The 24,744-nt window shown below is 44.4% G+C and overlaps 1 protein-coding gene across 5 annotated transcripts; it reads right to left on the bottom strand.

The window, feature by feature from the left end:
• Positions 1 to 5: 5 nt before the first annotated feature.
• On the bottom strand, positions 6 to 23,201 carry LOC111144815 (SEC24 homolog C, COPII coat complex component). Of its 5 annotated transcripts, XM_022499314.1 has the most exons (24): positions 22,726 to 22,785; positions 20,787 to 22,542; positions 18,616 to 18,751; positions 11,701 to 11,876; positions 11,118 to 11,489; positions 10,475 to 10,611; positions 9,185 to 9,253; positions 7,772 to 7,883; positions 7,324 to 7,451; positions 6,006 to 6,144; positions 5,679 to 5,794; positions 5,382 to 5,506; positions 5,041 to 5,232; positions 4,739 to 4,832; positions 4,412 to 4,528; positions 3,885 to 4,055; positions 3,282 to 3,378; positions 3,034 to 3,179; positions 2,671 to 2,809; positions 2,408 to 2,526; positions 2,134 to 2,313; positions 1,698 to 1,889; positions 1,374 to 1,463; positions 6 to 1,228 (listed from the first exon to the last, which is right to left on the bottom strand). In XM_022499314.1, the coding sequence occupies exons 2-24, from the start codon at positions 20,956 to 20,958 to the stop codon at positions 1,088 to 1,090; spliced, it is 3,360 nt and encodes a 1,119-aa protein (XP_022355022.1). In that variant the 5' UTR covers positions 20,959 to 22,542; positions 22,726 to 22,785; the 3' UTR covers positions 6 to 1,087. The 5 variants fall into 5 exon arrangements, with proteins under 5 accessions (XP_022355022.1, XP_022355018.1, XP_022355019.1 ...); XM_022499310.1 differs by having other exon boundaries at positions 3,034 to 3,378; positions 20,787 to 20,986; positions 22,726 to 22,787; XM_022499311.1 differs by lacking the exon at positions 22,726 to 22,785 and having other exon boundaries at positions 3,034 to 3,378; positions 20,787 to 20,986; positions 22,283 to 22,453.
• Positions 23,202 to 24,744: the final 1,543 nt, after the last annotated feature.

The raw sequence follows: 24,744 nt of genomic DNA, 5'->3' as shown, positions 1-24,744 counted from the left end.
ACTAATTGTTACATCTTAATTTATTTTATTTCTTTACAAATTAAAGATGCATTGAAAAATAAACCAATGAGGAGAAATGAGAGGTCCAGAGCAGGGGCATCCCAGGCTGGGAGCAGACAAGCCTGGCCACCATCAAGCCTAGCCCTTGTCCTGCCCCAGCCAGTTCAGGTTGGAAGGTAACTATCAGCCACTCTGTCAATACCAAAGCTGGAGTGGTGTCCCGGCAGGAGAGAACAGAGCTCCAGCAGCCACTGACTCTCTCCCCAACAACTCCCAGCTTGGAGAAGCAGTGTTTCCAGTGGGAACTCAGAGTGGGATAGGGGCTGGCTCTGTGAGGTATTGCAAGTTGATGACCAGGCTCTCTAGAGAACCATCCAGTGTTGGAGCCTCTCCAGCTGGAAAAGAGGCTGGTACCTCTCCCATGTCTTAATATGCTTTGCAACTCATTTCCCAGGCTCATTCATCTCTGACAATGTGCCTCTATCCACTGAGTGATCAACGATCATTGCAGGAGAGAGAGAAAAGCTAATCAACCACTCTCCCTATCTCTGACTTGGTTGCCGACTTCCAGACCCAAGAAGGACTGACCAGCCACTTCTCTCTCCACTGTATACCCCAGCTCTTGTGCACCTGTATGTTTCATCCCTAATATAGGAAGTTGTTGATGACACTGAGCTGAATTAGTCCCTCCCCCCCCATAGTAACCCTGGGATTCCCACTCCTTCCTGCCTGCCCCTCTCTTCTTGGAGGCTGGTCCAAGGGGACACATAATATTGCCAGAGTCTGGGTGCCTCCAAATCCCCCAACACCGAATCATATACAGTGAACTGAGAAACTACATTCATTACGACAGGATTAGCAGGAAAAGGAGGGTAATGCAAGGAGATAGGGGCACCTTCCATCAGCAGGACATGACAGAGTGGTTGGATACTTGATCCCAGAAAGGTGTCTCCTTATACTTCCCCCTCCCCCCAAAGAGACTGAGGTCAGCTTACATGACTTAGATAAGGAACTGTTCCAATTTCTCTGCCATCCTGGAGTACTTTCGGGAAGCTGGCTGGCACCCTATGCCATTTACCCACTTGCTCTAGCTCAGTAGCTGCCGAATTTCCTTGTGCATATGACAGAGAAAGTCCACATAGGATGCTCCCCCGCTCAAGCTCTTGTCTTCCACCAGGAAGTGCTTGAACAGCATCTCCAGCTTGTCTTCCTGTTTCACCACGATAAGCTATGGCCAGAAAAATAGGGTCATGAGGCAGGGCCAAAAGAAATTAAACATGCCCTAAATTCCCATTATCCAATCACTTATTCCCACTCCCCTTCTAGGAGTGGACTTGACAAGGTAAGAAATCCAGGATTTAGATCAGTGTTACCTTCATGTACCGTGATCTCTGTGCCCTTAAGCTATCAATGAGGCCTCGCACCTTCTTGGACAGCGGATTATCCAGAACTGGCAGAACACTCTGCAACACAAAATTCATTTATCCTTATGGTAAGATATTCTGAGTCCAGTAAAAAATGGGGCAGCACAGGTTTATTCATCATCTGTAACAAGCCCAGGAATAATGATAGCACAATCCCTCCTCTTCAAATGTTCCCTGCTATTAAAGCAGACTAGCACACAAACTTTATTGGCTCCCACTCATATCCCAAAATGCATTTCCACACCCATACTCCCCTTGACTCCCTGCCCTCACCAAGCCACTGGTGATCTGACTGAAGGACGAGACACTGAAGAGGCTCTGGACAACACCCTGTTGGACACTTGCTCCCACCCACAGGAAGAGGTTGAGCCCGTTCTCCAGCAAATATATATCCCCATTGCTTAGACGCTCTTCAGATGCTCGAACTGCTGGTGGTTCAGTGGCACTCTCAATGGGAGACTTTGTCTAGACAAAAGGAAGGGGGCAAAAGGTTATTTACCAAGGACTGAAAGACACATTTGTGGCCCCTCCCCATGAAATTTCAGAAAGCTCTATCTCTCAGTAACTTCTTCAGTGTGAAAATTACATCAGATAATGCAGGTTAAAAACAAATTCACTAGTGTCAGACAACAGATAATAATAACCCTTCCCTTCCTTCTATGATGCCCCGTTCTCAGGATACAATGTTTCATTCAGCCCTCAGTCGCACCAGTGGTAGAAGCCGAGGATAAAAGAAGACATTGGTCTCAGCCACATCCATGGAAGTAACCAGCTGTCGGACATAGGCACGGTCATCAGTAGTGACTTCAGCTCCAGGCTGCAGGACATCACTCTTCAACACACAGTTCAGGTAAACTGGGAGTAGCTTCATGCACTCAGGAAGGATCAACTGCAGGAGTTATCAAAATAAAGTTAATGATCACGAGCAATCTCTCCTAAATGCAAACATTTGTCCCAACAATTCCTCCAGGGTGCGTGCCCACCTGTCCCGCCGAGGAGGGGCTGGCACAGTTCTTTCTATAACAGGCCAGGATCTGGGCACACTGAGTGATGAGAGTATCACGAACAGTCTTCACGGGGCTATTGAGGACCCCCCGGTATGCTGGATGGGAAATGGAGACAGTACAGTCACCGGCTGGCCACCCCATCGCACCTACTTTCCTGACACCACACCTACCTGGGAATGCTGAATCACTGACAATCACCTTTCAGCCCCAATCCCACTTCACCCCGCCTCTACCCTCACCAAACTTGGCCATGTAGTTGATGAGCGTGTCAGTCTCACAGTTTCGGTACAGATCAGCCAGCTGTGTGCAGCAGTTCAGGGCCAGATTGTGGATGCGGAGCCGTCGCTGCCCAGCACAGCTGGTGTAGAGCAGGGCACACTAGGGGAAGGGAGAAAGGGAGAACTCATACCCCTCCCTCACCAAAGCCCTCTGTAAAACTGCTCCTTTGCTGGATTATTAAGCTAGAAGAAAGATGAGCCATCCCTTCCCTGGCCTCTTCTAGCCCTCTCCACCCCCCTCGTACCCTCTTCCCTGCAGCCTATTTATATCCAGTACAGTGATACTTGACACTTTCTCCCCAGCCCCTGCCTCCTGCCCACTACCTGCAGGAGGGCTCCACTCTCTTCATTGAGCCGATCGTCATGCTTGAACTCCACAGTCACCGTCTTGTCCCCATCTAGCCCAGCCAGCTCCACATCTGTTGTGTTGCTCATGTAGAAAGCCCCGAAGAAATCTACAGCACGGATACCTGAGGCCACAGGGATGAGGTCAGGGCTGCAGATATCACAGCTGCCACTTGTCTCCCTCCCAGGTTTAGTCCCCCGCCTGCTCTTCTCCAACCAGGACTGACCAGTGCTTGTCCGAACGCGCATCACAGCATCAAAGCCAACAACCTTCTGTACGTCCCGACGCAGGTCACTCAGGAACCGTTCCTGGTCATTCTCCACCTGCAGCCCCCCAGGCGCAGAGTCACATCACTGACTACATAACAACCTGCAGTCTATCTCCCTGCATCCCTCCACTCTACAACCTGCTGAATCATAATAACAGTAACAGTGAAGACGATGATGATGATGGTAATGACACCTTCTAAGCATTTACTATGTGCCAAGCACCACATTAAGAACCTTATGTATAACTACTTGATTCTAATGACAAATCTTAATTAAGAAGTATTAAAACCCCATCTTACAGATGAAGAAACAAAAGCAATAAATGAGTAATTTCTCCTAGGTCATATTGCTAGTATTCTGGGAGGGCCAGAATAACAACCTAGGACTGTTTCCAAGCCCCATGCTCCTAACCACTACCCTTATGGCTCTCTTCTTTATATTATAGGGTTTCTCCGCCACCGGGATTCCTATTAAGGAGTCAGTAGCTAAAGAGCTGCTCCACATGTAAGCAGACATTCCCAGTCCCGCTCCCACCTGCTACCCAGAGTCCTATGCCCTACCTGAAAGCAAGCATATTTGTAGACAGAGCCACCCGTGAGCTGGGGTACAACAGAGAGCGTGGCCACATCCACATACTGGTTAGGGAAGAGAAAGAGATCTACACAACAGCCTTGAGCCACACACTCTTTGGCCAGGGTCTGATAGGCACCTGTCTGAGGCTGGAACAGAGTCTGTAGAGGAACAGAAGAAAATATTCAAATAGCTCCACCCTACTTGAGAACTATGTATTTAATATGGGATATTCAAATATATGCACAACTTCAGATCTACTTCATAGGTATTTGCAACAGTAGTAGAACATTCTCTTAAAAAAAAAAAAAAAGAAATCTATCAAGGGCTTTGGGATGAAATGGGGCAGAGAAGTACAGGAGCACTGGACAAAGTTGGCAGTCATGGACTTGACATGTGAAAGAGTAGAGTGTCTAGTCCTAGTACCCCATCAAGAAAGTTAAGAGTATTGCATTGCAAAGAATCACCACCTTCCTCTGTCATGGAAAGTCCTCCCCTCCATCTCCCAATCCCATACCTTCTCCTTGTCTGTGTTGATCAACTTCCTATCGTCTCTATTCTTCAGTTTCCCTGGGGCCTCTGCAATGGGCAGGGAGGTATGGAACAGAAACAGCTTCCCTGCACACTCAGCAGCCTAGGAAAGAGAAGACTACTTGTTCATTCTTTCCTTTATTCAGCTATTATTCATTCATCCTTTCCCTTGTCGTTATTCAGTGCCAGTTATGTCACATATGCTGACTCACTGGACAGTCTTCAATCACTAAAGAAATAGTAATTATATCCCAGTGTATAAGATGGTCAGAGGAAAGCAAGGCAGAGGAAGTTGTCAGGGTTCTAACCTTACCTTTAGAGCCTCCATGCCAGCCTGGATAACTGGGGCAAATACTGTCTCTGTCTCCCTTGTGTCTGCAAACATTTCAGGAATCTGATCCAATAAGCTGGAGAGACAGGTGATGGGAAGCAATCAAAATTGCTATCCAGACTCAATTCCTCAGTCCTTAATACTCTGAAGAATCATGTGGCCCCCTAGACTGAAAACTCCTGAGGCACAGTCCCTGTCCATCTGCTGACCCTCTGCTCAGCTGTCTGGCTTCCTGTGTTTGTTTCCACCCCACTCCCACTTTACCTCTATAATCTGGCTCTTACCTGGTAATGACTGCCCGAGACTCACTGACATTGACAAGGAAGCCATCCAGCAGTGGCACAAACATGTCAGCCACATCAGATACAACCATCATCTGTGGCTGGGCCAATGAGCTCTTCACATTGTAGAAGTGGAGCACCTTATTATAGGTGACGAAGCCAACTCGGATTGCTGACTCTTCTGCTCCGCCCTCCCTGTAAAAGGTAACATCGTTACCCACACTTGCCACCTTCTTCACCAGCCAACGTCATAACCTCAAGCTCTACCTACTGAGTCAAAAACCCAGAACCACCCACACCCCAGTGATTATCCAAGGGATGCACCTTGTCTCCATAAATCTCACCTAGGTAGAAAGTCTATCAGTGACTTGAGCTCCTCACAGAGGAGCCTAACAAGACCACTCCTGATGGCATTGTAGGAGACATCAATCATGAAGATGAAGGCAGGAGGGCTGGGGAACTTATTGTTCTGCAAAGGAAGGAAACGTTGGGGAGAGACGGGGACTGGTAAGCTGGCTAGTTGACTAGAGAGAAGTCAACATCAAAGGGGACAACGAAAGAGTAAGGGAAGTGAACACAGCAATTCTTAGCTCTCTCACTGTCCACTACCCACTGCTCCTCCCCATGCTACTTTCCGTTACCTTGCAGTAATCTACAGTGGCCAAGAATTCATAAGAGCCCAGGGATAGCTCAGGACGGTCATAAGCATCCACACGTTTGCCGGTATGATCCAGATGTTGAAAATACTGGGGGGGAACTGTGGGGAACATGACAGAATATTACTCAAATGTCTATCTCAATCTTAGTAAGTCTGGCTTGGCTGAGATCACTCTACTGCCCCACATCCCCATACGTGCCCTACTTCCCCAGTTCCTAAATAAGGGAACCTCACCTATCTCACTAGAAAGAGAGTAACAGAGACGCAATACAGAAGAACATCCCCCCAATCCCAGCCCTCGCGAACATACCATCATTGATGCAACTGCAAAAGCAGCACTGGAAGCGCCTCCCTCCCTCAACGAACTGCATGAAGGGACACATATATGCTTTGCAGCGGTTGCAGCGCAAAGGGCCAGATTCCCCGTGGTCCACGACATACGGTGAAGCCTAAGGAGCAAAAGGGAGGGGCTCAGAGAGTGGAAAGTTACAGTGGGTTGAGACACGTGGCAAGAGATAAAGAGGAACAACCTGAAGGGAGGAGGGCATGGCTAAGATATTTTGCCTGAGGAGAGAGTACAGTAAAGGGGAATGAAGATAAATGATGAAGGTGCTGGTCATAGGAACTTCCTTAAGAGTTCAAATTCTATAGTTCCCTCTTCTTATTCCTCATCTCCAGAATTCCACTTTTTTGAAAGAAAAGAACTGTGAAACTGGCCCGACCAAATAAGGAGCTGCCATAGGCATGTAAGGAGAAAGCCAAAGATAACCTAGGATTCTCATTTCTGGCCCTGTCTTCAATTCTCCTCACTTTTTGCCCTAAGGATCTTAACTCTGCTTCCTTCCCCAGCCAAGTATCTCTAACAATGATCTCCTCCACCCCTGGGTTTCTGTGACAACTACCAATGTCCCAAGCACATGTCACCCTATAGATAAGAGATCAGCACCCAAGTGTCTAACCATCCCCATTGAGACCCAGAGACAGAAAAAAAAAAAAAAAAAGCAGAGCAAGATGGAAAGAAGCAGGATATAAACTGCACCTTGAGCTTCTAGTTACAGAGAAATCTACCCTAAATTCAGTAAGCTAGGAATAAACACGATGGTATCCTACCAAAGCCTGGCAGAGCAGCTGACAAGCTCACTCTCTCTTTTCATGCTGATTTCAGGTACTGACGTGATAAATCAGGGCCCAAGTCAGGTAAGAGAAGGACTACTGGACCCTAATCTACCTTTTTTTCTTATATGCTGTCCTAACATTCCCTAACTTAGCTGGAATGACAGACAGTAAAGAAGAAAAACAGGATAATGTACTTATAATCATCTGGAGATGACCATGCCATGAGAGGTGTCTGCATTCGGCCATCTCCTCCCCTGTAAGTTGGCCATACCTCTTTCATAGTTTGTCTCCCATATGGCCCCTGCTCCCCTCCAACAATTTCTTGGGCTTTTCCCTTCATCCCAACCATAACTGTCAGGCATGGGCCCTGGGAGAGAAAGCTACTGAAGATACTCTCCCTTCTCGCCCAACCAAGACTTCTTCCATTATGACTGCCAGAATCATTTCTAGGAAGAAGTCTTCTTCCCCCTCTTCCTCCCTTTCATTATACTCTAGTCCCTTCCCTGACTTACCTCCTCTGGTGGCAGCCTTGCCAGTGGCTTGATGACAGCCGCCAAAGGCACCTGAGCCTGCTTAGCCATGTCAGATGTGCAAGGGATGTTATAGGATGTGCATCGGATATATCGGGGACTTGCATTCCCTAGAGGAGGCAGAAAACCAGGGTCAGACCAAAGAATCCCTCCAAACACCAGCTCTCTGTTGCTGATCCACCCATCGCCCCACAAAATGCTAAATGGTCAGTGAGGCCATGATCTCACAGTAGAGCCCTAGGTTGGGTTCCATGCTCAGAAAGAGTCTGCTTGAGATTTTCTCCCTCTCCCTCTGCCCCTCCCCATGTGCACACTCCCCACTCCCCCCACGTCTCTCTCTCAAATAAATAAAGCTTGAAAAAAAAAAAACTGATAAAAGTTTAACCATAGTAGAAAAAGCCCTCTAGAGAGAAATAAATACCCTCCTTACCTTGGTCTTTCACCAAGAAGTTGGTGGTGACTAAGGGTGGCACCTGTCCCCGTGCTCCAGTAACAAATGGCTCTGAACCCCGGTTGTTCCTGTCATCCTCAATAACCTGAATCTGTAGGGAAGAACTAAAATGAATGAGGTGACAGAAGAAAGCAAGTACCAGGTCCTGGAGAGCCAGGAGAAAGGCTAGAGCTACAGCATGGAAACTAGTAATATGCCAAGAATACCTCATGCACCAGGTATGCTCTCCTTCTGGAGATCACATAAGATGCTACAAGTCCAATCTTTCATTCTATAATCAACAGCAAAATGCTCAGCAGGCAACATTGAGAATGGGCTTCTTTATGAATTACCCTGATCCCCAATCTGTGGTGACCACCCCACTATTCCCCCCAGTCCAGGAAAGCTCCAGGTCTCATCACAAACCTTCCAACATGACTGGATTCCACTTCCCTCCCCCAGCACACCTCCCCTCCCAATCCTCTCACCAAGACAAATTCTGAGTCAGAGCAGGAAAACAGACAACGGTAACCATGTAAAAATGAATCTACCTGGAATGACTCTAGACTCAATGAAAGTAGAAGGGACAGGGTGAGGAGAGGATTAAACAGAAATGACCAGGTAAGGTGAGGAAGCAGATGCTGCCTTATTTTCAGGTAAGCATCAGTGTGTCAATATGGGAGAAGAGGATTAAGTACCTGATCTTTACAAGCCCAATCCTCAGTCCCCCACATTTTGACAGACCCAGCAAAGGGGAAAAAAAAAAAAAGATTTTACAAAGTTGGCAATCATAACTTTGTGTAGGCTAATAACCTTTGGTCAGTTACTTTAAGATGGTTTGGTAAAACCAGAAAAAGTAAACGGAGAATAAGACTCCATATCCTTAAGAGTTGAAGCTTAGAAATGTATCAGAGTCAAACAAATTCTCCCAATGAGAAAGTGGCCCACGCTTTCCCAAACCAGCAGTCTCTTCCCCTGTGAGAAATGCCAGTATCCCAAACTTATACATTTGTAGTCACCTACCCAAAGTTTCTCCATAAGCTGTAGACAAATCAATCCCAAAGGGGAAGAACCTATCACTCCACTTTGTCCTGTTCTATCAAATGTCACATGCAGGCTACTGGAGGACCCAACCGGACTAAAACCAAAGCTTAACATGCCACCTGACCCCACCCTTAGAGCCTGATCTAACATCCCATACTCAAAGCACTGCTAACAGCTTGTCATTTCATTACATGGTGACTTGAGACATGCAAATCCTTCTGGTGGGTAAAAGCGAGGGTCTAGAAAAACTAAGGGAAGAGGATGGAGAGGGATGAACATGGTGGATGAGGTGAAGATGAGGTCACAGGCATGCATGGGTGGCATTAACACAGGGATGACACGCACACACACACCACCCCCTGCACTTACTGGACTAGGAATGGCATCAGGGTCTATTCTGTGCCTGGTTTTCTGCTGAGGAGGCAGCTCATTGAGTTGCTTTTAGTGTTTTAATAATAAAGGCAGCAGGGGAATACAGGGAGGGAGACAAAAGAACAAGAAGCAGATGTTACTTCTCTCGACCCTGATGAGTTAGACATGAACAGCTGGAGCCCAGCTCATACTACTGAAATCGGGCCCTCTCTAGGTCAGAAATTCCAAGCCTCTCTGGCCCAACACATAGGCTTTAATGGCTCAGACTATGATGTACAAAGATAAGGGGGCAAACAGTAAGCAAGCAGGGGTTTTACAGGGAGGGGCTGCAGGGGAGAAGCCTTAAGAAGAAGGAAGAAGGATATTCCTTCCAAAAAGCCAAACCTCCCATCTAAGGACTGTGCTAATGCTTAAAGAAGCTTTTCCTTATACCAGACCAGACTCTTGTTCTCCCTGAAGGAGGGGGAAAGGAGAGGCTGCTTAATCCTCTACAGTCCCTCTTAGCCAACAGGGTCCTTCACCATGGTAATTCCCCAAAGGAAGAGGGAAGAGAACAGAATGGAATATGACAATGGCTAAGCATGGTGAGGTAACTGACAGAGCAAATGTTGTAGACAGAACTATAAAGTAGCCCCTACTTAGGAGTACAGTCCCAACCTCTATTCCAAGGAGGATAAGGAAGGCCTAAGGATTCTGATGATGGCTCTAAGGGTGAGAGTCACCCTCTTCCTGGGAAAAAACAGCTTCCCCACATTGCCCTTATAAACTGTAGATCACTTCTCATCTACACAGCAGGATTCTAGCCAACAAAAGTACTGGAGGTTTCCTCCTAAAACACTGTTCAACTAGAGACAGAGAGAAACCAGTGTGGCTTTCCTTCTCTTAACACCTACCATCAGCTAATTCCCACCAGCTCCACCCATTAAAAAGACTGCCATCCTACCAAATCTAAGAGGATAAGACCTGGACCCAGCTATTACTCCAAGGGCAGAGGTTACCATGCTATGTCCAATAGTGACAGAATGCAGCACTCAACCAGTGCTCTACTGACACTACTGATCACTCTTGGCTTCCCTTCCTTCCCTGCTCAGCTATGGAGCAAAAGTGCCCCCCAAAAGACTTCTGGGGGTTCAAGTTCCAGTTCAAAGGAACTGGTTCTATACCTACAAGAATATGAACGAAAAGGGAAAATAATCAGAAAACGCTAGGCCAACATCTCTTCTACGTTGACTCACTTATCTGGCAGCCAAAAACTCTGTCCCTAGGACCACATAAGTATTGACTTACAGGGCTGGGGATGGCATCAGGATCCAGGCGCTTAGGAGGCAGTGGTTGAGGAGGCCCAGGCTGACTGCCAAAGGTGGGTGCTCCTGGGTAGGGACTTCCATAATTGGGCTGAGGGCCCCGGGCTGGTCCAAAGGAACCTGAGAGACAAGGGCACAAGGTTGATAAATTCAAAATCCCCTCCCTATCTCTTAGGGCCTCAGGAAAATGACCAGACTCCTATAAGTGTAGAATTATGAGGTAATAACCATTCAGAGAAAGACCACACTATCTAAACTAAAAGAAAAAAGAGGGGCGTCTGGGTGGCTCAGTGGGTTAAAGCCTCTGCCTTCAGCTCAGGTCACGATCCGAGGGTCTGGGATCGAGCCCCGCATCGGGCTCTCTGCTCAGCAGGGAGCCTGCTTCCTCCTCTCTCTTTGCCTGCCTGTCTGCCTACTTGTGATCTCCGTCTGTCAAATAAATAAATAAATTTTACAAAAATAAATAAAAGAAAAAAGAATGTCTTATAAACCCTACCTCCTAGTAATAATACCCTCAAACTATCCATCTAGTTCACCACCTAGCAAGCAATACTAAGAACAAACAAACAAAAACACCTGACTAGCTGAAGGCTTTGGCCCCTAGACAAACCTTGCGGAAAACTCACCATTTTGTTGCAGCTGATAGCCTGGCTGCTGGGAGGAGTGCATAGGTGGCGGTGGTCCTGGGGGCCCAGTCATTTGGGTGCCAGGGGGCAGAGCTTGAGGAGGAGGTGAGGACACATGGTTGGGCTGGCTCAAAGAGGGCCCCCCAAAACCCTGTCCAGATAGGAGTGGACCAGTCATCGAAGGCATCCGAGGACCCCCTGAAGCTGGAGATGTGAAGCTGGAGGCCTGTGGTGGGGCAGATCGCTGGGGAGGCTGGGCCCCAAGATGACCCTGGGCCTGGCTAAGGGGAGGAGCCTGGCCCTGAGGATAGGAGCCATACAGACCAGAGTTGGGGAAACTTCCTGAGGCTGAGGCCAGCGATGTTGGTGGGCCTGAGAAGTAGAAGAGGTAGAATCAGATCTCTAGTCATTTTGCCTTCTTATTCAGTAAATTGCTCCCTTTCCACATGAGAGGGGCAGGAATGATTGTCCCATCTGCTGGCACTCAGAAGCACAAGAAATAAAAGGGATGCAGGTATACCCCAGAGTCTGATGCTTCTAAAAAGAAGGGGACAGTCACATTCCTGTGGTCATAGCTACTCACCATAGCCCAGCCCCACGGGGGGAAGGGCTGGGGCCACAGCACCACTGATCTGCATTCCAGCCAGCTGGGCAGTCACCTGTGCACTCGTGGGGGGAGGGCCATAGGGCTGAAGCACAGTTGGCTGGCTGACCACAGGGGCCAGTGGGACTGACCCAAAGGGCTGAGACCCAGGGAACCTGTGAAGACAAGGAAGGCGGAGGTGACACGCAGGCTGGGACCCCCTTCAAAGCTGGCAGGAGCTCCACATCATACAAGAAAATGTACTGTTCTACAGCATCTTACTATCATCTGGGCTCTTCAATGGTTTTGTACTTTTATATACTTGTAAATATGTTATGTTCCTAATGATCTGCACTATGATTATTCATGGCAAATCTTGCTTTCCATTAGGTTCACTCCACAAACATATGCCAAGCACCCTCAGATCAAATGTGTACTAGATTATCACCTCCTCTGACTTAATCCTTTGTGTTGAAAAACCACCTCAATAAACAAACAAACAAAATACCTCAGTACTGTTAAACAGAAGCCCTGAAGAAGTTGAAAGGGAAAGTGTGCAGAAGCATTAACACAACAGGCACTTAACCAATGTGGGATCAAACAAATGCAGTTTGATTGTTTAACTTTTAAACCAAAGTACTTAACTACTTTATCCTGGCAAAGGTGTTAAGAGCAAAGTAGGTCAGCTGACTCTGACATTTTGTACTAATTAGAAAGATGATGCCAACTCTACCAGAAGGGGACTAGAGAAACAGGACATAAACCAGATAGCCTTCTAGCTGGGTTTATCTAGTAAAAGCCTCATTACTTGGATAGCTACACTGGACATTCCCATGGCATTAGATGGCACATTAAAATATAAATACAGAATCATTCCAGTATCATTACATATCCATGAGGAACTGCACTGGTGTTTTATGATGTTATTACCGTAGAAATCTACAACATAGATTATTATACATAACAAGCTCCATATGGGATTTCACAAATGAATCAACTTCTTCACAACAATAGTCAGTTACACTGAAATTCTGATTTATTCTTTCTGCTTATTTTGTCTCTACTAAAAAATTTGTACTTTATTATATTTGTTTAGTTCCTACAGTGTTGCAGTTTAACACTCTTCACTCATTCATTCATTCAACTACTATTTTCTGACTGTTATGCCAGTGAACCTTATACCTCCCTAAGCTCTTTGATGGGCTTTGCATTTTTTGTTTTCCGTACCACAAACATACTATTAGCTCCATGGCCAGTGCTCATAAATCCTTGTCAGAATAATTATATTCCATGGTTACTACTCCATTAATATGTATAACTATATCAACTCTATCAACTACCCACTGTTACTCCACCACATGCCCTAGTAATATTATCTGTAAATAGCTTTACAACTTACAAAGCATCTCTAAGTGCTTTAATTTAATCCTCACAGCAAAATGAGGACAGAGCAGATAGAAAAGACATGAAGAGTATAAGCAGCAAACCAACCTAGGAACTATACAGCCCAGACCTGATCTTAGTTCAATGTACTTTACTTTTAATTGTAAAATATAATGGAAATAGAAATAATACATAAAACAAATATGTATTAATGATTATACAAACACCAACGTAACTAAAAAGCAAGTCAAGAAATAGAACACTAGGACCAAAGGCCTCGTGTGCCTCTCCCCCATCACAGCTCCCTTTCTTCTCCCAGAGGTTAACTACTTTCCTAACTTCTTAATATTTATTTCCTTGTCTTTAAAACAACACAGTTTAGGGGTGCCTGGGTGGCTCAGTTGGTTAAGCATCTGACTCCTGATTTTGGCACAGGTCATGATCTCGGGGTTGTTAAGATAGAGTCCGAGGGTCGAGCCCTGCTCTGGGCAAAAAGAGTCTCTCTGTCTCTCCCCACCACCAAAACAACAACAAACCATAGTTCAGTTCTGTCACTTTTTTAAACTTTTGTATATAGAATCACATCATACATACTCCTTGGGTTTGGTGTCTTTTGTTCAACCATGATTTTGAAATTCCACCTAAAATGGCATTGCCTGTCATTACTAAATGCTATTCCACTAAATAAACGTCATAATTTACTGAAGTATTTTAATGTAGATGGATATTTCAGTTTTTCTAATTTTTTAATATTACAAATAACATCGCTATGAACACTCATATATACTTGTTTATATATACCTGAATTTTTCTAAGGCATATATCTATGAGTGAGTTGCCAGCTCACAAGGTATGTATTTCTTTAATTTTAACAGATAATTCCAAATTATTTCCCCAAAGTAGTTGTTCTAATTTGCATCCAACCACCAGTGGGTAAGAGATCCTACTATTCCATATCCTCGGCAACATCCGGGACTATCAGACTTTTTAATTTTGCCACTTTGATGGATACATAGTAGAATCTTATGCTTTTGATTTGTACTTTTCTCATTACTTATGAAGTTGAATAGCTTTTTAATATGTTCTCTTTATCTTATTGTACTACTAATCCTCTGATAGTACCTCAGAGAGAGGATCATCTGCTTATGGATTGTGGAAAGGGAAACTACTGTAGTGGTGGCTTAGGGTTGAGGGGGAATGAAGGACTAGCAAAATAATAGTAACTACTGAGCTAAAGGATATGGTGTTTCTTCTTGAGGTGATGAAAATGTTCTCAAACTGTGGTGATGGTTTCACATATCTATGAATATACTAAAAACCACTGAATTGTACACTTTAAATGGGAGAACTACATGGCATGTCAGTTATATCTCAATTATGTTGTTTTTAAAAAAATCCAGTGAGGGCACCTGGGTGGCTCAGTCAGTTAAGTGTCTGCCTCTGGCTCAGGTCATGATCCCAGGTTCCTGGGACTGAGTCCCACATTAGGATCCCTGCTCGGCAAGGAGTCTGCTTCTCCCTCTAACCCTCCCCCCTGCTTGTACTCTCTTTCTTTCACACTCTTTCACATAAAATCTTTAAAAAAAATAAAAAATAAAAATCCAGCCAAATAAAATTGCCCTAAAACCTCATACCTTCCTCAAGCTTTTGCTCCTCCTATAGCCAAACATTACCAAAGAACTGGTCTATGCTACATCTCTATGTCTTTAGTTTTTATTTCCCTTTCTTTCATTTTTTAAGATTTTATTTATTTATTTGACAGAGAGAGATAGATCACAAGTAGGCAGAGTGGCAGGCAGAGAGCGAGGGGGAAGTAGGATCCCTGCTGAGCAGAAAGCCCAATGCTGGGCTCAATCCTAGGACCCTGAGATCATGACCTGAGCTGAAGGCAGAGACTTAACCCACTGAGCCACCCAGGTGCCCCTTCCCTTTCTTTTTTTTTTTTTTTTTTTTTTAAAGATTTTATTATTTATTTGTCAGAGAGAGAGGGAGAGAGAGCGAGCACAGGCAGACAGAAAGGCAGGCAGAGGCAGAGGGAGAAGCAGGCTCCCCGCCAAGCAAGGAGCCCGATGTGGGACTCGATCCCAGGACGCTAGGATCATGACCTGAGCGGAAGGCAGCTGCTTAACCAACTGAGCCACCCAGGCGTCCCCCCCTTCCCTTTCTTTTTAAAGAACCTTCTCGGGGGTGCCTGGGTGGCTCAGTCATTAAGCATCTGCCTTCAGCTCAGGTCACGATCCCAGGGTTCTGGGATCGAGCCCAGCATTGTGCTCCCTGCTCAGCAGAAAGCCTGCTTCTCCCTCTCCCACTTCCCCTGCTTGTGTTCCCTTTCTCACTATGTCTCTCTCAGTCAAATGAATAAATAAAATCTTTAAAAAAGAAAAAAAAAAAAGATCCTTCTTTCTGGGTTTATTTTCCTTTTATTCCTGAGCCCATCCCTTAATAATTTTCTCAACCAAGGTCTATACATGGTAAACTCTGAGACTGTTTGTAAATGTCTTTATTTGTGCTTTCTCTCAGCTAGGTATATAATTCTACAATGACAACTGTATTCCCTTAATGCTTTCAAGGTACTAGTCCACTATCTGCTCTCCTCTAATAGCCTCTGTGTAGCCTAATCAATTTTCTTTTTTCCCTCTGAGAATCCTTTACACCCCAAGCTGAGGAAGTGTGGTTGTTTCACATTTCTGTCTATAAAATACTCCAATAGTACCGACACCAAAGATGACATTTTTTTTAAAAAAAGCTTTGAGGGACGCCTGGGTGGCTCAGTTGGTTAAGCGGCTGCCTTCGGCTCGGGTCATGATCCCAGTGTCCTGGGATCGAGTCCCACATCGGGCTCCTTCCCTCAGCGGGGAGCTTGCTTCTCCCTCTGCCTCTGCCTACCACTCTGTCTGCCTGTGCTCATGCTCTCTCTCTCTCTCTCTCTCTCTAATAAATAAATAAAATCTTTAAAAAATAAAAAAAAATAAAAAAATAAAAGCTTTGAAATATAATTTCCATACCATTAGCTTTATTCCTTTTAAGTGTACAATTTAATGAGTTTTAGTAAATTTTATAGAGTTGTGCAGCCATGACCAGAACGTAATTTTAGCACACTTTCATTACCCAAGAAGTTCCCTTGTGTCCATTTGCAGTCCTAAGACATTCTTCCCACCACTTACCCACAGTCAGCCCACAAGAAATAAGATTCCTTAATATCACCCAGTACCAATGTGCAGATTTTCTTCCTAGTCTACCTGTTCACTGAAGGTGCGGCCCAGGACCGCACTTCACAGATAAGGTCTCAAGTCCAAACACCAGTGCAGAAAAGCCCAAGGACTCATCCCCCATTCCCAGTACACCTCCTTAAACTGAAGTCCTCAAGTTCTCAAAATGATCATTCCCGCCCTCTCCACAGGCAGCCATGGTGTCTACTTACCACTCTGATTTTCAGTTCTCACTTGGTCTCTGGTACTTAAGGATTTCACTTTTTCTTTTTAAGCTTGATTATGCACTTGAAAAACATTTTTTGCTTCTATATCCTATCTCCTTTCTAGATGTTTGTAGCAAAAGGGTTTTCAGATTGTATTAATCTACTACCCAACTGAAACTCTTTGACTCACTCCAACTACATAGCTGTCTTCATATCTCACTGAAATCACATTTGTCTATGATGCCAAACCTCACCCAACACAATGATCAATTCTCAGTTCTTCTCTTACCTTTCAGCAGCAAATAACATAGCTGATTACTCTCCTGCCTTCCTGAAATACTTTCTTCACCTAGTTTCAGGATGCCACGCTCTCCTGACTAATCTCTGATCTCACTACTGCTCTCATTGTCTTTTGATGGCCCCTCCTCCGATCTCCTTTTAAAATGCTGGTAAGCGGGCGCCTGGGTGGCTCAGTGGGTTAAGCTGCTGCCTTCAGCTCAGGTCATGATCTCAGGGTTCTGGGATCGAGTCCCACATCGGGCTCTCTGCTCAGCGAGAAGCCTGCTTCCCTCTCTCTCTCTCTCTCTGCCTGCCTCTCCATCTACTTGTGCTCTCTCTGTCAAATAAATAAATAAAATCTTTAAAAAAAAGAAATAAATAAAATAAAATGCTGGTAAGCTCCAAGGCTCTAAGGCTCAGTTCTCAATTCTCTTCCTTTTTTTTTTTTTTTAATTATTTTATTTATTTACTTGTCAGAGAAAGAGAAAGCGAGTATGCACAAGCATGGAGAGCAGCAGGCAAAGGGAAAAGCAGGCTCCCCTCTGAGAATAGAGCCCTATGCAGGACTTGATCCCAGAACCTGGGATCATGACCTGAGCCAAAGGCAGATGCTCAACTGACTGAGCCACCCAGATGACCCCACAATTCTGTTCTTTACTGTCAGTGATCACTTTCTAAATGACTTCATCTAGTCCTATGCCATTAAATAACATCTCTATGCTGAAGACTCCCAAATTTTTATCTCTAGTCCTGACATTATTCCTCACCTGCAGATCTGTATATACAACTACATATTCAATATCTCTACTTGGTAGCTAGTAGCTTCTTAAACCTATAATGTACAAAATAAAACCCTTCAATACATCCCAAAATCTTCTCCTCCTCAAATATACCTCACTTCAGTAAACAGCACCATTTATCCAGTTGCTTAAGCCAGCAGGTTAAAAGACATCCAGACTTATTCTTTTTCTCTTATCTCACATCCAATTCTATTGACTCTACCTGTGAAACATATCCCAGATCTCTTTCTCACCACCTCTACCACTACCATCCTAAACCTGAACTACTACAACAACCTCCTAATAGGATTGATTCCCTACTTCTACTCTTGAATCCATCAAGGTCACCTCTTTTTATTTTTTATTTTTTATTTTTTTAAGATTTTATTTATTTATTTGTCAGAGAGAGAGAGAGAGGGAGAGAGAGCAAGCACAGGCAGACAGAATGGCAGGCAGAGGGAGAAGCAGGCTCCCTGATGAGCAAGGAGCCCGATGTGGGACTCGATCCCAGGACACCAGGATCATGACCTGAGCCGAAGGCAGCCGCTCAACCAACTGAGCCACCCAGGCGCCCCAGGTCACCTCTTTTTAAAAATAAATATTTTTTTAAAAATTATTAGAGAATGAGGACAGTATATCCAAAATTTTAAAAATATACTGTTTTTAGTAATCACATTTGTGATTGTGTATTATTGTACTGAGACCGTTGTATATAAGAGATAAATCTGAGATCGCCTTTTCCTGTTTCTCCCTGAGGGTAGGTTCTGCAGGATTGTAGCAATTATTGAAGATATATGTCTAGTCAAGAAAAAATTCAAGTTCACAGAAAGAGAAAGAATACACAAAAGAACTTAGGTATGAAGATGGGTTAATTATCTACAGAGTGGACAACAGTAGCACCAGTAACCTGGAAAAATGAAAACAAAATACAAAAAAGTGGAGGGAAGTGAAAAGAGGATCTAAGAGAAAGGCAAAGAAAAAGAAAAGGAAACAGGCCCTCATCCATTCCTAATTCTTCTAGTTTCATCAAACCAATTTTAGGTTGACCCAAACACATACCTCTGCATCTGAACAGTGGAGCTTGGCCCATTCTGTACATCTCCTTGGCCAAACTGGCCATATGCAGCCTGGCCACAAGGGGCCTGTGCTGTTGAGGCTGGAGGTGCCTCTGAAGAAGGCGGGGCTCTTGACACACCTGAGGGTAAAGGACAGAAACTAAATGATTGGGAAATAACTTTCTTCTCCACCCTGAGCAAGGAATGTAAAGCAAGGATAAATAAGCTCAGACCTTCGCTGGCCCAATACTATAGCTTTGCAATCAAAAGGATAGAATGAACATGTAACTCTAGTTATAGCAGATTCTGAACATGGATGATCAGTCAGTGTCTCCACTCTCCTAGACAGATATACTACAGGTGAAGCTGTAAGCAGAGCTACAAGAATGTAGAGGCTTCCTAATCACTATACACTCTTATTCAATCCAGATCAGTCTAATGTTTTTACCCTCAACAAAGAGTCACCTCTTAAAAAAAAAAAACAACAACTTTTATTTTTAAATATTCTCCACACCCAACATGGGGCTCAAACTCACAATCCCAAGATCAGGAGTCACATGCTCCACCAACTTAGCCAGGTAGGCACCCTAGAAAGTCAACTCTTTTAAGAAAAAGATCCGACTCTGGAACTCAGAAACTTAGAGCATATGGGAAAGTTGATACAGAAGATGATCAAGTAATCTATTGAACCAGATTGTAAAGAAAGGCTCCTCTTGGGGAGACCATTCTGTCAACCTCTTTTTCATATATTCTAATTATCTTAACCATCTTCTTTTCATCCACTTCTTGAGTGTTGATGCTTCCAATATCACATGGCTCAGGGAAATGTTCTCACAGTTTGGAGACTGAACCAGTGGTTCAGTCAAGACAACTTATTTGCCTTCCCATTAGTACTGCCACCTTTGTCTTCATAAAAGCTGTACTCCATCCTTTTGCTCATCAGAGATGCATCGAAGCTATTTCTACTTCCCCCAACAATCCTTTCTGCATACCATCCCCAACCATCCTTCCCACATGAAATGCAGGGAATTAGTAAGTTGGCACACCACTTTAGAAATATTGCTGACCCCTGTTCAAACAGTTGTTTTTCTTTTGCTCTGTTAATCAGTAGAGATTTGACAATCTCTGAACCTGCTCACTAGCTATCACAGAACCAGATATGTTTTCCTTTCATTAACAAAACTTCCTCTTGAGGCAATGCCAAACTCCATCTTGATAAGCCAGGACTTGAGAGTTTGGAGATGGACTCTGTCCAGCCAAAGTCTCAACCCAGAATAAGGCTCTTCCAAAGACCTGAGACCTAATCTCACCACTTTACAAATTTTTTTCTAAATTATAATTAAAATGGTAATACTTCATTCATTTCCCAAATTTTACTTATGCCTCCTCGGTGTCTTCTTTTCCCCATATCCCTGCATGGAACTTACTATCTTAAAAAGCATAAAATGTTTGGCATACCCTAAGTCTTCAGCTAGCCTAATCAAAGATCTACTGTTAGCCATTTCCCAAAAAGCCATATGGACAATCCATAGAGTACCAGCTGCTCTTCTTGAAAAAGTAATGAAAAAGCCAAACACTGATCCTAAGGCAGGACCAGATTAGTCTTCTCTTATTGCCCTGATATTACAGAGCATCTAAGAAGCAAATGAAACTCAAGCAAAGGCAGAGAATGATATGAGCAAAAAGATAGGAGAAGCCCACAAACACCATACTTTTTATCCATGAATTAGTTTCTCTGTCACAGGGTCATTTACGGATAGAACCATTAATTCAGTGAGAGGCATTATCAACATATATGAAGAACAAGTGGTTTCAGGGAGACTTTAGGTCAACAGGAAACATTCAGTCCTGGTTACAGGCTCTAGAGGAGCTGTGACCACAGCCCTGCCCTCCAGCCGTGAACAAAGTAGGCAGTTGAGGCTGTACAGGGTGACACTCACATGAGGTGAACTGCCCCTGAAACTGAAGATGTGCTTCCACTAGATGTCTTAAGGCAGAACTCCATAAAAACAGGGAAGGGCAGACTGCCCACAAAGTTCTCAATGCCTGAGAGCCAGAGTCATGTTCCTCAATCCCAGCCACCCCAACTCTCTAGGCAGCTTAGGTAGGGCAATACCACCCAACCTGAACACTACTGATTCCCATCCTTAGCTCAAAGGAAACTTGGAAACATACCTGGGGGAGGTGTTTGCTGATAGCCTGGTACTGGGCCATTGTAGGCTCCATAAGGAGTTGGGGGGGCTGTGGATCCTGGTTGCCCACCATAACTGGATTGATGATACCCTGGGTAGACAGGCTGGGACTGCCCAAATGGCGGCAGAGGTGGAGCTGACTGGTTGACATTCATTATGAGTGCATCCCCAACTCGATCTCACCTAAGATGAAACAGAAGTGAGAAATTAGTCGAAATCAACTTTCTAAAGACAGAGCAATTATAGAGGGTAGGAAGTAGACACAAAAAAGGACTGACCTTATCAGGCAGTTATCAGCCTAATTGTTCCCATACTACCACAGGATCTTTATCATTTTCTGTCCCAGCCAGTAGCCAGATTACCTCCTCAAAGTAAAGATTTGTTACTGTGAACCCCATGCTTTGTCACTGCCAAAAGGATATAAATTTCAACTTCAGACATGCCCAATGGAATGGGGCAACAGCCTCCATTCCCCAGTGGTAATGATTTCTAGTGTCTAGTCACACAAGGAGTCCTGCTACTGATGAACTACTGTGATATTAAGTAAATGAAACAATGTTCCCACTTCTAACTCATTCACTCTAGCATGGGCTCATTCAACAAAAACTGAATACCCTCTAATCTGCTAGTCATTTGTAATCACTCAGGCTACACATACAAAACATATCAGCTAAATTCCTTCCTCCTCAAAAGACAAATTTTAGAGTAACTGATTAGAGAAATGAAATTCTTTGGCTGAACCGCAACAATTCAAATGCTACTCCATTTCCAGTCTTTCCACCAAAAGAATGTTGGATTTGAGAACTGAAGCATTAAAATTATTAAATGTAAAGGATACCCCAAAACTCTAGTAGGGTACCAGACACTATTAAGTGCAGGCCAGGCACAAAAACTTCTCACAATAACCTAGGAAAAGAGTTCAAGGATCAATGACAAAGTTAAATTTCATGTAAAAAGATCATTTATCTAAGCTTCAAGCAGAGGAGCTAGGAGTACCCCAAATCCTATGCACTCCTCCAACTATTCTGTTTCTGCTTTCCTTATTGCCTGTCATGAATCTAGGCCACCACTAAAGTTATTACAATCTTGCCCAGCAACAGAGGAATGAATTAGAGGGACTTTTCCAGGTCCTTCCAAGAATAAGAATGTCTAATCACATCTAAACAACCTGATCATTCCAACTCCTCTATAGACAGATGGGGCACAAGAAAGCAGGACAGTTCACAGCTGCTGCAGTAGAACAATGGGCCTCTCCCATTTGTTAGAAAGGGTCATCTTGATTATAGAAAAGCTGAGCTGCTTCTGGACTAGAATTCTTTAACCTTACAACCATCCCAGGAACTGTTCTTCCAAATCCTAAACCTTGTACAGGTCACAACACAGCTTGACGGATGACCCCTTCCCCTCTATCTTCCTAAAGTCAGGGTGGGGGCGGGGGTCGGAGGAAAGGAGCTTCTTCACCAGGCAATAATCTCACACCCAAGAGTTTGGAGTAAGGCTCAAGTCTGGACTCCATTCTGGGTAGACAGCCGAGGGTGACAACCCAGGGGGCGGGGCAAGCTTCCTAGAACTCTGAAAGTAGTCGAGCTTGTGGAGGCTGGGCGCGCCAGGCATCTAGACCAAGAAGACAAACTAGCTTCTCGGGCCATGACGAGAGGGGTGGTCCATTAAGCATGGAGATCGAGCGACTTGCGCCCTTCAACAGGCTCCGGGCAGGAAGCGGGAGCCGGAACCTGGGCCTGGAGGAGAGAAGGGAGGGTCCAGAACTGATCCAGGATTATGGATGCGTGAGGCGAGGGTCTCTCCCTGTGCCCCGCCCCCAGGCTCCTCCCTTCCTTCTCAGACCGGACCCCGATCAGGCCATGATACTCCGGCTTCTCCCCTGCTTTCCTACCCACCAACCTCCCCATGCCACTCCTCACCCGGCTCCAGATCCAGGTTCGACTTCGTTCCTAACGTCAAGGCTCCCAGGCCCAACTTCCGGTTCCGAGGGGGCCGGAGCGTCGTCCCCGGAAGTTCCTCCCCTACGCTCCGGGGCCGAACACTCCTTCTGCCACGTCTGCAGTAGACGCGAGCTCAAGGACCCGGATGCCGCGCATGCGCCACCGCCCCCTCCCATCATGGCTGCCCCCGCATTCTTATGCATTTCCGCCTTTTATTTATTCTCAGATGTTCTGGTCACTTTACGGTCCCACTAACCGATACGCGATCTAGAAGGCTAAGTCAAACTATCTTTAGCAACGCCCCCACAATCCTCCTATGACGCATTAGTGACCTCTGACCTAGAATCCTGTAGCCACTTCCTGCTGACCCCTGACCCCATTGATTTCCGTCTACAAAGTTGCTTTCACCTATGACTTTTGCTGGTTACGAGATTACGGAACGTAATATGATAAAGGGTACTAACACTGCTTTCAGACTTCATGTCTTCGAGTACTGGCTTTGCAGTCACCAGCTTCGGCAGCTATCTCTGCCTTAGTTTCTTTCATCTGTAAAATGGGAGAGAATATGAAATGCCCTTCAAGGAGGATGGATTTAGACAAGTCACATAGATCGCCTGGCACCATAGCAATCACTCAGTAAATGTCAGATGTTGTTAATTAACCATTTTTATACAGTGGCTTAGTTTAGATGCAGGGCTCTGCCAGAGCCTGATGATCTCTGCACTCAGAATGCCCCCAGCCTCTTGGAAGAGCTACAATTCCTGGAGTAATTATTATCCCATTTAATGAATAACAATACTGTAGCTAATAGTTGTAGGATTTTTAAAAATACACATGACTTCACTTAATCCTTTGTATAACAGTTACTCATTTAACAATTTTCATTTTATTTTATTTTATTAGCACTGCTGTGTGCCAAGCCATGTTCTTGGTTCTGGAAATACAGTAGTGAACAAAAGTTCTTGCTCTCCTGTGATTGACAGTAAGTAACAGTTATTCTGAGTCACGAAGTGGTTCATTCATTGAAAAAAAAAATTGCACTTCTATTCTGTGCTGGAAGCTATATTAGGCACTGAACATGCTTTAGTAAGCAGGCCAATTACTCCAGTCCTCAAGAGTTTATAGTTGAGCTCAGTGGTTCTCCAAGTGTGATCCTAGGATCAACAGTATCAGTATCACCTGGGAACCTGTTAGAAACACAAATATCAGACCCACTGTAGACATATTGAATGAGAAATTTGGGAGGTGAAACCCGGTAAGACAAGGTTTTAGGCCCTCCAGACAATTCAATAGCATACTGAAGACTGAGACCTACCAGTCTAGATTAGTAATTTGCCAAATTCAATTAACATTTGTTGAGCACCTGTCTTAGGCTATGCCCTTTGCTAAGCATTCTCACATAATTTATCCCATTTAATTCTCATCTCAGCAAAGGAAAAATATTTATTGTATTTATAAATATATATGTATATATTATATGTATACTATAATATATGAATATATTAGTAGATTATTTCATTACACAATCATCTAATCCTGTACACATTACTATATGTAATTAATTATATTACATATTACTACATGTAATTACATATTACTACATGTAATTGTATTACTATTATAAATAATTCATATATTACATGTACATATATTACTATATGTGATTAATTATATTGCTATATGTATTAAATATACAAAATATATTAGTAGATTATTTCATTACACAGTCATCTAATCCTGTATACACTGTCTTATTTTAGGGAATTAGTAGCTTTAAAATTTTTCCAGATCTGGGTGGCTCAGTCGGTTAAGTGTCTGCCTTTGTCTTAGGTCATGATCTCAGGGTCCTGAGATCGAGCCCCACATCCAGTTCTCTGCTCGGCAACTGCCTCTCCCTCTCCTTCTGCCTGCTGCTCTGCCTACTTGTGCACTCTCTCTCTCTCTCTCTCTCTGTCAAATAAATAAATAATATCTTTTTTAAAAAATTAAATAAATAAA

The sequence above is a fragment of the Enhydra lutris genome, unplaced genomic scaffold (genome assembly GCF_002288905.1).
Source record: "Enhydra lutris kenyoni isolate GAN:26980312 unplaced genomic scaffold, ASM228890v2 scaffoldscaffold12, whole genome shotgun sequence".
Lineage (NCBI taxonomy): Eukaryota > Metazoa > Chordata > Mammalia > Carnivora > Mustelidae > Enhydra > Enhydra lutris.
Note: the sequence above shows the minus strand (reverse complement) of the source record. Positions and strands in the feature narration are given on the sequence as shown.